Source organism: Stigmatopora argus, chromosome 16 (genome assembly GCF_051989625.1).
Source record: "Stigmatopora argus isolate UIUO_Sarg chromosome 16, RoL_Sarg_1.0, whole genome shotgun sequence".
NCBI classification, from domain to species: domain Eukaryota; kingdom Metazoa; phylum Chordata; class Actinopteri; order Syngnathiformes; family Syngnathidae; genus Stigmatopora; species Stigmatopora argus.
The window spans coordinates 7,597,821-7,612,734 of record NC_135402.1 but is presented as its reverse complement, the minus strand read 5'-3'; the positions used below and the strand labels follow the sequence as shown (position 1 = coordinate 7,612,734).

The window sequence follows — 14,914 nt, the reverse complement described above, 5'->3', positions numbered from 1 at the left end:
ACAGTTTCATTTGTAAGTGAATTAGAGTGATAAAGACACCGGGAAAACAGGTTTTCACGAGGAAAGCACATGAGGGAAAACAGCCTTTCCCTGTCTAATGAGCCAGATTATATACATTGTCTTTTGGGATGGCTTTAAAAAAAATGACAAGAGTGGACATAGAGAACCAGGCGTGCCAAAATTAAATAAACGCAAATAAATAATAATATGTTGAAAAGAAAAGGTTGAATTTGCAACATTGTTTAATATTTATTTTATTTTTTATTCGAAAAAAATCTATTTATGTATTTAATTTTGGCATTCCTGTTCCTTCAATATTACAACAGACAAAAAATATGTATATACACACATAAAAACAAACAAACAGTGGAATTATTCCAAATTAAAAATTGATGTTTTACAATTTCACTCATTGGATGCCATTGAGGGCAAAATGCATCCAATCCATTGGACATCGACTAGTTTAATTTCGTTTTCAATAGCCACATTTGGACATCTATCATCGTCATGGGCAAAGAAAGACTTCATATCAGAGATTCAGTGACTCGCCAAGATGACACTTTTTGTGCTTTTATCTCAAATTAGATGAAAACTCTTTTTACATGGAAAATGAAACGGCCCATATTCTAGTTCAGAGCGGAGTGTCTATGGCTTTTCGTCAATGTGCCTGAACAATAAATGCAAACATTTCAGTGCCCAAGAAAAAGCTCCACAAACCAGCAGTTACAACATTTTACCATTTTTTTTGTTTGTTTGCCCATTTCACGTAAAGCAGTACAAAATTAGCATTGACTGTTAAATCCACGACGATGTTTAAGCCTTGGGAGAATACGAGAACATAAATAATAAGAATCAAACAAAAACACGTTAAAGGCTGCAAATTCAAAAACCGGACACATTCAATTACCCCCAAAATTTAAAAAGTTATGCGTTGACACACACACACACACACAAACACACATCCATCCACATACACTGTATATGTATATACGTTTATGTATATTTATATATATAAACAGCTGGCTTTTTGTTATTCGACATGACGATCCATTACCGGTCTGCTGTGTGTGCCTTACATGTCAGAACAATGATCGAGTGCTTCATAACTCACCGACTCGCTGAGGGTTGGAAAAGTAATAAAGACTCTATAATAAATGTGTTACCTAGGTTACAAGCTATAGGGCTGTTTTTAAATCCTTAGGGTGAATATAAACATTTTCATTTTGCATGTTAGAGAAAAGGATATCTGGTCTGGCCGCTTCATTTTTTTTCTGTGGAAAACCACTACTTTTTTTTTTTCTTTCTTTCTTTTTCTTTTTTTTCCTCTTTTTTTTTTATATACCACATAGAAGAATGGCAGTTTCAGATACAACGCTCCAAAAAAGTAGCCCGGCAAGCCAGTGTGACTTTTGGCATGTAAAAAAAAATACATAGTTTGTCTGGTTGTTATTTATTTTATGGTTTGAACTGGATTTCAAATTAATGTTGGAAGTAGGGCTAACGATTATTTGTAGACTGAATCTCAAAGAACCACAGTTTCTGTCCACAATCTGTAGTTCTCAAACAATCATCACATGAAATCACGATAACTGCTGTTTTAGTATTAATACATTTTGTTAAAAAAAACTGCGAGGACAGTACTGCACTGATATCGATTACATCGGCAATTAAATAACATTATCGCAAATTACTATTAAATATTGTGCCTATGATGTGCAAAATAGTAGATGTCCAATTGTGTGGCTTCTTAGCTAAATCAGATTCTACGTACTTTATGTAGCATTTCACTGCCTCTGTTAATATGAATATTGTCAGCATCTTATGGGTTTCTATATTTGAATCGGTTTCACAAATAAGAAAATCCTTAATTTTTTAGCTAGAATAAATTATTATTATTCTAAGGATTAAAAATTCTTTGTCATAGATTGGCCATTAGCAAGGTAAAATAGCTTCCCAATATAGCTAGTTTAGCCACACTGAATCTATATATACTATGTTAAGTAAACATAACTTTAATTGGTTAAAATAGTAACTTTTTTCTTAATACTACATATTCTCATCTCATATTTACGTCACAATATATGTTTCCCTAATAATACAAATTTAGAAGAATAAATTAATTCTCATATTTCCTTTTTCAAGTCAGATTACAATATATGACCTAATTTTGTAATATTATGACTTCATTCTCATTACATATTTTTCTGCCCCTTTATTTGTGTGGTCCTAATGGTTCCCCAATTGTAATGAAGTCTCGCCTCACATTCTGTGATTTATTGGTCCAGATTAGACCAGACTAGAAATCCAATTGAAACCACCAAAGACCAAACTTATTTGCCATGTATTTTGTACACGGCCAAAATCAAATTGGCTTGCCAGGCTACCAAACAAGGCCATTATAGAAAAAAAGTATTTTTTTTCCTTCTCATTCTCTCTTTGACATTAAAGTTCTTTGAGTAGACATGCTTGGACAGATACTGTATGAGTCCTTATAAGCCCAGTCCTTTTGCATTAGTTCCAATTATCATTTTCCTCTGATTGATGCCTTCTCCTTTTTGTCTTCCATTACAAATTGTGAGTCAGGTCAAAAAGGCAGAAAAGGTCCAAAAGGAAAAAAAGCCAAAGTAAGCTGACATAAAAGTCAACCCCCGAGGTTCAATTCATTTACGGAGGGGGTTTCTCCTGTTTTTCATTCTTGCGTTGTCGTTCCGAAGCTATCAACACAGTTTTGCAGTCAGGTGATCTGATTGTTTTAGTATCTCTGTGCTGTACATGTCCAAGGCGTGATTGACCCGAATCATCTCGCTGTTGTTTAGCTTCAGTCGATGCTTCAGCATACAGGAAAAGAGGTCCAGCTGGGGTTTCCCGGGCGCGGACGGCGGGGCCAGGCGGTTAATCCGATCACGTATGTCAAGTAACAGGAGCATGACGGACGAGGACGAGTAGAATTGACTTCCCTGCGTGTATGACTGGTTCACCTGTTGCACTGCGCTGCGTAGCAAGTCGGCGTTGAAGCGCAGGCTGTAACCAAACACTTGGATGTCGGATATTTTGATGTATATCTGCCGTTTGTTGGGGTCCGCCAGATCAACGGGCCCCGTGTCGTTGCGGAGGCCAGTGGGGATCTTGGCTCGGCTCCTCAGGTAGATGTGCACGGTCTCGAAGAAGGTCTTCCAACGATTACCCAGCAACAAGGTCCAGTTGAAGCACTGGGAGTTCTGCAGTCGCACCTTTTCCCAGCGGGGGTAACCGTGCTCCCCGAAGGGCATACTCCAACCTTCCGAGTGGCTGCCGCTGAACGGGTTGACGTAGACGAAGAACATCGGGTCGATGCTGCTGTTGCGCATCTGGCAGATCTTCATGGACAGGCCAATAATCATGTGGAGGTAGTCCATGCGGTTTTTGTTGCTTTTGAGCGTCAGGGACATGCGCTTACGCCATCGCGGGTCAAAAAATGTTTCAAGGCGGATCTCGTTGCTGATGAACGTCGTGTGGATGTACAGACGCGAGTCCATTTTCTGCAGCAGGTACTTCAGTTCCAGGTCCTGAAAGTCCAAGTCCGTTTCGAAGCTGATGAACTGTTCGCTGCGCTCAGAGTCCACGTTTTGAGGCTCGCAACGGCCACGGTAAAGCTTGTAGCCCTTGTTGCACGAGCCGCACTGCGAGATGTTGGCCAGGCTGCACATGGCACAGCTGTTGTTGCCCCCGATGACACAGGGGATAGGTCGCTGGCAAAGAGTGACTCCGGTGTGGCACACGCATGTCCTCTGGCTTTCCAGGAAGGTTCCCCAAAAACCGTTTTCGTTGCAGTAGAGAAAGGACTGGACCCTGTTGAGCCACTGCATCACAGACCTTGTTGGAAAAGACAAGAAAGATATGGGTTCAATTCCTTAACTGACTATTCGCATCCATCGGCTGTGAATCGAAATGAGGTGATCACGAGTGGACGTTCAATCCATCTGAACTGTGAGGGTGGATGCCAACCTGCCCACTTTGTTCATATATAAACTGCACTAGAGTGTAAGCCACAGATGTATTTACAGCAAAAGACATGCAGCTCATTAGCCTGTAAAAACCCATGAATAAAGTGTACTGAACTATAAGCCATAGGGTTCAAAGCTGGGAAAAGTAGCTGCCTGAAGTCCTTTAATCACAGTAATTAATTGTAATTAATCAGTCCAAGTCGCACTCCTAGTCAAAACAAGTCATACGTTATATACCCTTAGTTTAAAAAAAACACCTTCAATGGAAGTCAGTGAGTTAAACTTTAAGCTGTGATGAATTAGAATATATTGTCATTCATATGTGTATTCTATCAATGATAAGGTTATTTATTGATCGACTCTATAATGGATATTTAAAGAAGCGTGACTGGTGTCCAGGCCAAATTGAAGAATACCCTTGACAAATTTTGCCCGTTTTACCACTACTTTTGCAGAAACGTAGACTGAAAGAGACGAGAGACTAGGGTATTCTTTTCCTTTTACAAGAGGGAGGAGTTCGGTATATTTCCCTCAGGTAGAAGGTATCACTTGCTATTCTTAGCATGTCTCCACTTCCCTGCAGGCATTTTTCCTGTCATCTTGACAGTATTGGAACTTTGTTTGACTATAGGAAATTAATTCCAATTTTCTTTCCTGAAGTGGAGAGTTGGCCAAGGTGAGTGTGACATGGTAATGAACCCGTATGCTAACTGTGATGGATAAAATTGCATTGTTAACAAACCTCAAATTTTGTATTGAATGGGTGCCAAAGTGTCACCAATGGAGGAAAATAAAAGCACAATGAGATGGTTCACTTTGTGACATCGGAATGCTTTCAGGAAGCACTAAAATCCTGAGTTTATACGATTGTTGCATGGAATCAGTAACATGGAAGTTACACCAAAATATGATGGCAACTAAATTGATAATAGGAAGCAATAATGTGCCGATGCTGTGCAATATGTACTCTTCCATCGACCCTACCCAAGATGTTTACTGGCTACATAAGTTGCTTTTAAAAAATATATTTAAAAAAGTTCCAGTTCTCTTCATTCCATTTTCAAAATATGTGAATTTGAAGTATATATTTATATATATTTTATATATTTTTAGAATTTCTGTTTTTGCAGCACTTCAAGAAACAGAACGATCTGAAATTACAATTAGAGTAATTTTACATCACTATTTATGAAAATAAATGTGTGTAACATCAAATAATACAATACAGGCTGTTATAAAGAATGATACAGAATAAGATTATATTATTATATTAATATCTGTCATCAGGAGTCCTGGAAAGGATATTATAGTTTTGAAAACACAACTAGTTTTTAAATAGGTTATCAAAGGAGAGGGATTACAATAAATTGCATCATATCCCATGTGAATATCACAGGTCCAATTTTAATAGTAATAACGTTTTGGCCTGTGATCTTTTGCTTCTCTAATCTGTTGGTTTTTACTTTGGTTTTTAGACAGTCCTTGGCACTAGCTCAAAGCGCCTTCAAAATCAACGATGTGAAAATGCGCTGCCTTGGAATATATTCATATAATCATGTGCACATCATTATCATTTTGGGTGTGGGCAGACTCAAAGTCTCGTGGTGCTAGCCCTGGCTGGATGTTTATCTATAATTAGGGGGCAGAGAAAAAATAAATAAAATAAAGCGCCGAGTAATACTTTGGCTGAAAACACACAGTTGTTGCGCCAGGTATCTGGTGTTGACATAGACTGGGAGTGTTGGAACAGATTGTCCCTTAAGCGTTAATAATTTCGCTTTATTTTGACCTGCACTCGTGTACTGGTTTTAAACACACACTTGTTGACATGTATTTGAAACAGCTAAATAAAAAGCGCCAGGTAGAATGTGCACATAAGCGTAAATGTATTTTTGTACTAACTGTGCATTTGCATGAAACTCTTAAGCAGCTTATTTGCATAATGTGTCATGACGGGGCACAGAATCCCACCAATTAGCGACTGTAGATGGAGTGAAACTTGCTATTCCAAGCTCACCAATGTTGTGAATAACAAAACCCCAAAAAGTCAATCATTGGGATATTTTTTTTATTTTTATTAACACTATTATTATTTCTAAAGAATATCTGATGTAGCAACAAGCCAGGTTTTTTGCAGAAACATTGGACGCAGGGGCTTGTTCAAAATGGAGATCTAGCAAATTTTCCCATTCATTGATTTATATGTTTGAACTTAGTTTGTCTTTCGTTTTTTTGTTTGTTTTATTTTTATTAACAGCCATTGCAAAAAAGGGAGAGAGAAATGGAAAGAAAATTGATAGAAGTTATTTCCATTTGTATAACATTTTTAAATAAAAAAGATAGGACTGCCATTATTTTCTTTATTTCGCGTTTTTTTTTCATATTTTCATTCTGTATTAAGAAGGGAAATTGCGTAATTTTTGCAATTTCATTCAATTTCAAAGTGTTATTAGGAACTACAACCAGAGTGTATTTCTGATTTTATTAATGTAAGTTTTGTTGCTAGTAACATTTTATTAAGTAATACTTTTATTTAATCCTACAGGTTATATAAAAAAACAAACATCCATTTCATCCGTTCCCAGCTCACTTTAGGTAGTAGGCAGGCTAAAATAAAATGAAAAAACAAATATATATATAGTTATAATAGGGAACTAGCGTCTAGGGATGATAAAATCTCAGTTTGGGTGATGTAGGTCACACTCGCATACCAAATGTTACTATTGTGGACTAAATCACTGAAAAAGCTTTTTAAATTACCAAACAAAGGATTTAGCTAGCGGATTGTGACAATGCAGAAATTATATAATCCGGAGTTAGCCCTAAGAGTGCAGCCTTCTGTAGTTTAGGAATTAGAGGGCATGGTGTACAGCACAGTACTGCAAGTTTAGGGAAGCCTTCAGCCTATAGTAGCACACAAGTGCTAGCCAGACTTAATTCTACTAACCTGATAGTTAACACTTAGCAGTTAAAGAGTTAAGGTTGCCCTCAGTTAACATTGTATTAAATTGACACCATGAACTATTTGGTACAGGCGATTAGATGACATATTGCTTTCTGGCTTTTTAAAAATTCATTGTGCTTTTTTTATTTCGCTCCTGAAAGGCACAATGATCGTAATATCTCAGTTTTATTACTCTTCTGTAATACCGTAGACAATTCACATCTAGCACCCTTCTTCTATATCCGCTAAGACGTGACTGAAGTGTATTTAGTGTTCTGCTAAAACGAGTACAAAATATGGAATGAAAAAAAAAAACATCAGTGAAACAGTCTGCAATTTGATTTTTTTTGTCAAACAAAGCAGAAAACCCCACAGGAATTGTCATACAAACTCAAAGACTTGAAAGATTAAACTTTTTGTAATTCTTAAATAACCATTTCATCTCTTTACTGGGTTGCAATATGAACACAAATTGTTTTTGTTGCGTCAGCAATCTCAAAGAGATTTGTCGTAGGAAATCAAAAAACAATCAAGAGGAATAGACGGTTATTTCCGCTGAGAAAACTTAGCATCAGTGTGGGCCTTCAAAGTTAAATGAGCTGAGATTAAATGCGTCATAAAATCCTCTAAAGAGAGCAGAGTCGAAGCAGCAGGGAAAAAAAAAAATCAATTTACAGTCTAAATATGAATATCAGACTTTTTTAAACAGAAATTAATTGTGTGCTTCAACACTTTCTTTTGTTAATGAAACCTTATCCCATGCAACTATGGGCAAGGCACAATAGATAAGGAAAGAAATAGTTCAAAATCGGATTACTCATCTGGGTGTCCAAGACATTTGAAGTGGGAGGGTTGGCAGGTAACAACCCTCCAGTAAACTGTAAATATTCAAGTTTTTAATGAAGTCAAGTGGAAATGTAACTGTTTTTAATTCATTTGTCATTTTTATTAGTTATATTATACAAATGGAACGTTAGAATGTTTTTTTTCTGCCCCGCACCGCCAATTTGATACCATAAAGCACATGTGTCAAAGTGGTGTCCCGGGGGCCAAATCTGGCCTGCCGCATCATTTTGTGTGGCCCGGGAAAGTAAATCATGAGTGCCGACTTTCTGTTTTGGATCAAATTAAAATGAAGAGTATAGATGTATATTAAATTTCCTGATTTTCCCACTTTTAAATCAATAATTGTAATTTTTTAATCATTTGTTTCTGTGTTTTTAGTTCAAAAATCATTTTGTAAATCTAAAATTATATCAAAAAAAGCTAAAATAAACATTGTTTTAGATCTATAAAAAAACCGAATATTCAGGGCTTTTAATCTATTTATAAAAAAAATCTAAATATTATATCTAAAATGGTCCAGCCCACATGAAATCGAGTTGACGTTAACGCGGCCTGCGAACTAACCCGAGTCTGACACCCTTGCAGTAAAGCCTCTTTGAACTGCTTGACATTTTTTTGTTTGTTTTATCCAATGTGTATTGCAAAAAGGGATGGATGGCTACCGGTGACAGTTCCTGTGGGGAAGATTGAGGATTGTGGGAATCCACAGGAGGCACGGCTGAACATAATTCTCACAGCAGCTCTTGGAGTGAGAACACGCAAAAACAAAGGCGGCTGAATGACAATATCCAGTCCCATTGTGGGCTCTGATGTATGAATAGCAGCGGTCCCGCTCTGGGGACTGAACCTTTAGTGCGTGCTGTCGGTCCAGTGAGATGCTTTCACATCATCATCCACTTTCTCTGCGTTTAGGGTACAATGTATATAACGTGCGTGTTACAAGGATTCCTTAGCAGTGCGATGGTGAAGGTAGGCAGGTACACCATGGAACAGGAATATATTGATGTATAAATCATTTAAACAAGGAGATCTGGCTGTGAAAGCTCATGTTTTGGTGCCATTTTGTTATTCACAACAATAATAATTATATTCAGTGAGAGCCCCTGAGCTCAATGAATGCCTCTATAAAACGGTAATGAAATCATGGTATACCAACTTTCCACGAGAAAAATCATTTAAAAAAAATAGAAAAAAATATATGCAAAAAACTTGTGATAGCTACCGTCAACACATGGCTTCTCACCGCCTCTTCCTCCATCTAACACCACCAGCATCAAAACAACAGATAAACCAACAATGCAAATAAACTCACAATGTATTTGAATAGAGCTATTTATAAATCGGATGGAATTATCCAAGTGTTGCACGTGTGAAATTATAAAACGATGTAATCCTCTTGCAACAAGCTATATAATACGAAAGCTTGGCCGCGCTATTTGATAACACTTCACCAGGCAAATGTTTTTGCATTGGTGTGACTCCTGACAAGCTTAAAGTGCTCATTTTCAACACACTTTAAGATGAATATTTAACCTCTTTGCATTTGTGCGGTCACACTTTCATTACAACCGACTTTGATATTTCGAGTTATTTGCTGTCATGTCAGTCGGTGGCGCACCCACGAAGCCAAGGCTCTTAAGCCGTGAGAGCAGGTAGGTGGTGGCAGATGTGAGCAATGACCTTTAGCGAATACTCCCAGAGCTGCATTTGCTTTTATAGATGGCGACGTGGAACTATACGAGTGCGGTAGCATGTGTAACCCTTAGCACTAAGTCGACTTGAAGGACACAAATAACATAGCCATAACTCGATATCTATACTGGATGTCCTCTTAGAGCGGTGCTCTCAAACTTAAGGCCTGGGGGACAAATATGTTATTCCGTGTCAATTTTGTGGCCCACGGTGGAAAAGCATTGACTGTTTCCCCTTTACGTAAAAGTGAGAATATTTGTATTTTTTTTTCCTAGCAAGTGCAAAAACAACAACACAAAAACATTGCCTGTACTCAACTCTTTTTTTTAAACTATATGATGTATAATAACACACACACACAATGCGTGAACAAACACACTTTAAAACTGCTAGAACAGAAAATATTGGTTAATGTGTTTTTTTAGTTTCTTTCTTTAAGTTAAATTTTTCTGTTATCACGATATAGTCAGTATAAATGATTGATCTCTGTCAATAGTTAATAAAAATGAAAATTTGTTTAAAAAAATAGAAGAAAAAAAACTTGCGATTAAGCCCTATTTATAATGTGGCCCTTGACAAAAATGCATTTAACACCCATTTTAAAGCAAACCTGCTTGGAACATTTTTTTATAGAGATTTTTTTAAATCTAAAATAAGACATTGTCTTGTTATGTATTACTTTGAGTTTATGGTGCATGACAAGCTGGGTGGTTTCTGTCGAGATTGTATTTCTACCTACCTCTCCCTGGGCATCTGGTGGTTGGGATTGTGGTGACAGCGGATGCTGAGGCCAAAGAGCTTGCGGGCAGTGCGCTGGATCTTGAGACGCTGGATCTCTAGGGAGCTCTGCAGCAGCCTGTAGCGAGCCTGCAGGTCCCAGTCGCTGCCCCACAGCAAGTGCACGCTGTTAATAGGTAGGAAATGAGTTGAAGGCAGTCTCTTCAGGAAGGACTTGAACTCTTCTGAAAAAAAACACAGACACACACACAGGTAAAAAACTACACTTGTTTCTGTAGACCCTAAGAAATTTAAATTCACAGCAGAAGAACAAGCCACATGTTTAAGCATCTATCATCCTAAGTGGTGCTGAAAGATTTTAACAATAGCAACACGATTAAATGTATAATTAAGGCGCCCATGTCAGATGGACAAGCGTTAGCTGAGGTCTGAGTGCCATTTTGTTCTACTGTCTTGCTGAATTTCGAATTTAGCCTTCGACTTCAAGACAAAGCCACGAGAGGGTGCTTGATGTTCCATTTCCGGCAGGAGAACATGAAGTCTTGACTTTGGTGAGCTAAATTTAAAATGCTTCAGCATGAATAATAGAGCAACTAACGTTGTAATGTTTCCTTTACAACATTGCCTCTCTAAGCTCACGGCATCTGCAAATTTAAATCTGGTGACCAATTTGACTAGATTTGCTAGATTACCTGTCAGCTTCAGTAAAAAAAAAGATACAAATAAAAATAAAAATAAAAAAGGAAGACACAACAGGCCATCATTGAGGCATCTCTGTTAAAAAAGGAAACAAATAAACATTGCGCTACTTTAATCTGGAACGTAACACAACAATAGCCATCAAAGGGTTACAATAATATTTTTAAAAAGCAAAAAATGTAAATAATCTCAAGTTAATAACATTTTACAACAAAAAAAATCCTAAAGGAAATTCGCAGGCCACATCACTTGATGCGGTTTGCCGGAACTGGCTCTCAGGTCAACAGTTTGACACCACTGTCCCAGATGACCTTACAAGCTATTGTCAAAATAAACCCATGAATGAGCACACATGCCATAGAAAACAGATGAAAAGTGAGCAACCTCCCCCATAAGCAAAGCTAAACAGTTTGTCACGTAACTTTAAAATAATGCAGTTCATACACGGCAAATAAGAAAAGGCAACATGACCTTGAGCGCACTATGATTATCTTATGAGCTGAAAGAAGCTACAGGCCAATTTGTAATATGGCGATGCCCTCTACACTCCACTTCTTCACAGTGGTAGAAGATCTTTTTTTCTTTTCCCCCAGCCTCAGCGGAGACATTTCTCAGAGTTTTCCCTGCGTCCTCCTAAGGCTTGTCAGATCTGCTTAGCTCGTTTGCTTCAAAGAAACCAGAGTCCGTCTCCTCCTACCCGCTATCTTTGCTCCACCCAGCGTTCATCGATGTCACATGCCACCCTCAACCTTTCACTCGATGAGCCGCCGTGGGGGTGTTGGCTCACGATTAAGAGTCGTCTGAATCAGACACCCTCATAAGACAATTAGCATCTACCTCCCTCCCGTCGGCTCGACAGCTGTCACCCCGTGTATGTGAGGGAAATAAATGGATCTGCACTCTAATACAAATTCCCGGAAAAAGTAATGAAATGTACTGACGATTAATCAAATGAAAAGACTAATGCCAACGTTTTCCCTGAAGCACCTGTGTGAAAAGATGGATATTCACTAAAACACAAAATGTCATTAGAAAGTCTTTAAAAGAAAATGTTAACTCACTATGTGTCCCTTGATGGGGCTAGATGCCCAATCCATTTGGGTTACCACTGCCAGTCCAAATGGATTGGACGTACAGCAATGCCAACCGCGCAGAAACATGAGCATTTTAGCCAATCTGCCCAGTTTAATTGACTTGGTCACCAAGATTTGCCAATGGTAGGCAACGATTCATTAAAAAATATTTTTCAATGAATAAAATTAACAACATTTATAAGGCATATATTGACAATGAAAACGTAAATTAAACACAAATAATAATGCAATTCAATGCAATGGCAGTGTGTTTGTTCGCATATAGAAAATAAGCTGTCTGCGTGGTGCTTTCAAATATATTAACAGTGTTTAAAATGTGTAAATGAATACTTTTTTGCTAGATTTGTGTAGCACTATTTAAGACTGACAGCCTGGTGGGATTATAAAGATTTGTGAGAAACCCTGAATCGCTCCTCTTTGTATACTGTGACACCACTGATCCAGGCATGGGCACAGTACTATGATCAGCACTTATTACACTTTAAATTGCAAGTACCGTATTTCATGACCTGTTTTATGACCGTTAATCCATTAAAAAAAAGGTTTTACAATTAGATGATGGTAGGGGGCTTGGACCCCTAAAGCAATTTGGCTTTTTGGCAGCATAAATTCAAAGGTGTGCTGGAATTTACTTGGCAAAGAATCATATTTTAAAGTTGAGATCTCTTGATTGGGTCAGGCAAACACGGACTGAAAGGTAAAGTCTTGACCAAAAGTATTCTTAACTACTCACCAGAATTCTCAAAGTCTTTGTAAGAGGATGCCCATGACTCAGCCATGCCCAGCATTGTGTTCTCCATTATTTGGATATCGGTGATGGGACAGTTGCATTGGGGATACTCGTCAGCACACTGGCAGATGCACTGGTTGTTTCGGCACAGGTACTCCCCTTCTCCGTTACACATAATATAACTCAAAGCTGACTGGACAAACTTTTCTTGCAGGTACTCTGGAAATATTACTTGAAGACCTGAAAAACACCAACAATGGTCAATTAAAACATGATGAGGGGGAGATTGTAACATCCATTTCTTATGCACCATGCCCTCATTTGGTGAGAGGTCACCTCAGATGACTTTGAGTGAGAAGGCGGATTACGTTGATTTAACCATATAGAATAATTAGACACTGTCTTTGGTAACTTGAGGGCTTTTAAATTTGTGATTAGAACTTTGCCATTTCAATACCAAAATAAAATGAAAAATGCAGTATATTGTTGTACACTATTTTACATAGAGCTCTCCCGTCAACATTCTTCAGAAGCGCAAACTTTAACCTCTCTCCTGATCGACCACAAACCATAACAGATATGATTGTTTTAATTTCATGGTAGCAAATATGTTTTCTCGACTAGAGGTCACTCATGCTCTTTGGGGTGTTTGTTTTCTATAGATTTTTCTGTCGGAAAAAAATGATCTATTTACTTGACCTAATATGGTTACGTAATAGGTTATAGTACAGAATAATGACAGTCCATTTAGATGTACACAGAAGAAAATAAATAATTGATTAAAAAACAAGAAATCAAACATTGCAAGTAGTTACTCATTGAGTATTTTTTTACTTGTCATACATTTACAAAGAGTAAATAGATATTTGACTTGAATTCTGCTTTTCTACTGTAATTATTCTCAAGACTCTCTGAAAGTGTAATATATTATTTACTAATTGCAAGCCAGACAAAATGCAACTGTAAAGTTTGATTGAATTTGTCTAGTTTGGTATATAAACTAAAGGCCAACAAGTGGAAGCCAAAGTGCCTTTCAGCCCATCCTACAGTCCCCAAACGTATAATTTCTGGACTACGGGCCAATTCATATCTCTCAGGAGATCTCAGAAATGAAGGTTGTGCAGCAGTAAAACCTTTTTCTTCAACCAGGGCTTAGAAAATAAATCCTCAGTTCTACAAGCCACAAGACCGAAGAGGAACTAAATAGTTTTCTTCATGCCCTTTTTGTACAGGTTGTTTGGAAAGCAATATAGATATAAATATATTTATATATTTTAATCGGTTTTACCTGAGCACAAATGTTGCCTCAGCAGAAAATATGCACGCAGGAGGCACAACATAATATCGTACGGAATGATTTTTTCCACCCCTCTATTTTCCATGCATGTATTACTTTGAACCAAAGGTGAAAAACATTTAATGAATTCATGCCAAATAAATGTAGCTGAAATGAAAGTGAAAACAAGTGCATTATTATTCCTTGGATGCTTGAATAACTCGCTGTTTAACACAAACATTGTCTGTTGTATGCACACCTCAATTAAAACTACTTATTTTCACTAGCAAAATAGGTTAATGAAAAAACTGGGGAGCTGAAAAGTTAATTAAGATCTTAATATTCACCACCATTTAGCCATTTAGCCTACAACTATACACAGCATATTCGGTACGCTTAGCTAAATAATTAATATTCCTTAAAGGAACACAAAAACACTTACTGCAACTAGTAGTGAGTAAAAACAAAAAGTACAGCAAAGTAAAACTCCAATCAAGCGTAAAATGGAAAAAAACAGCACTATATGAACGGGCTGGCAGCTTCATATGTTAAGCAACATTTAACTCAATCAATTACACATATGCGCAATTTTTCTACCAAATATGTACCCGCTATATCTAGAAATAAGGCAGTAACTCTCCATGATATGCCTTGAAGGAATATTGAACAAATTACAGCACTAATTGTATTTCTTTATTAATTTAATTTAATTTTCTCAAGCAATGTGCTATCGGTAGAGTATTGGTATCAGTTGATAACACATCACACAACCGGTGTCGGAAGAATAATAAAAACCTATTGTAAAATCGGGTACCGACGCCTGAGTCGCATGCGGGATATGAATGTTGCCAAGCTGGGTAAGTACCGCTACATTTCCCTCTATTATAAACACAGCCTAGACGTTTAATTACT

The 14,914-nt window shown here is 37.4% G+C and overlaps 1 protein-coding gene across 2 annotated transcripts in view; it reads right to left on the bottom strand.

Annotated features, from left to right (window-relative positions):
- Positions 1-298: 298 nt before the first annotated feature.
- Positions 299-14,914, bottom strand: part of brinp1 (bone morphogenetic protein/retinoic acid inducible neural-specific 1) — a 98,686-nt gene continuing 84,070 nt past the window's right edge. The window contains exons 6-8 of one of the 2 annotated variants that reach the window (XM_077622684.1): positions 12,730-12,966; positions 10,205-10,424; positions 299-3,852 (exon numbers count right to left, since the gene is read on the bottom strand). In XM_077622684.1, the coding sequence (XP_077478810.1) occupies positions 2,718-3,852; positions 10,205-10,424; positions 12,730-12,966 (1,592 nt within the window). In that variant the 3' untranslated portion in view covers positions 299-2,717. Of the gene's footprint in view, positions 3,853-10,204; positions 10,428-12,729; positions 12,967-14,914 lie in introns of both variants that reach the window. The other variant, XM_077622683.1, reaches the window with a different exon arrangement.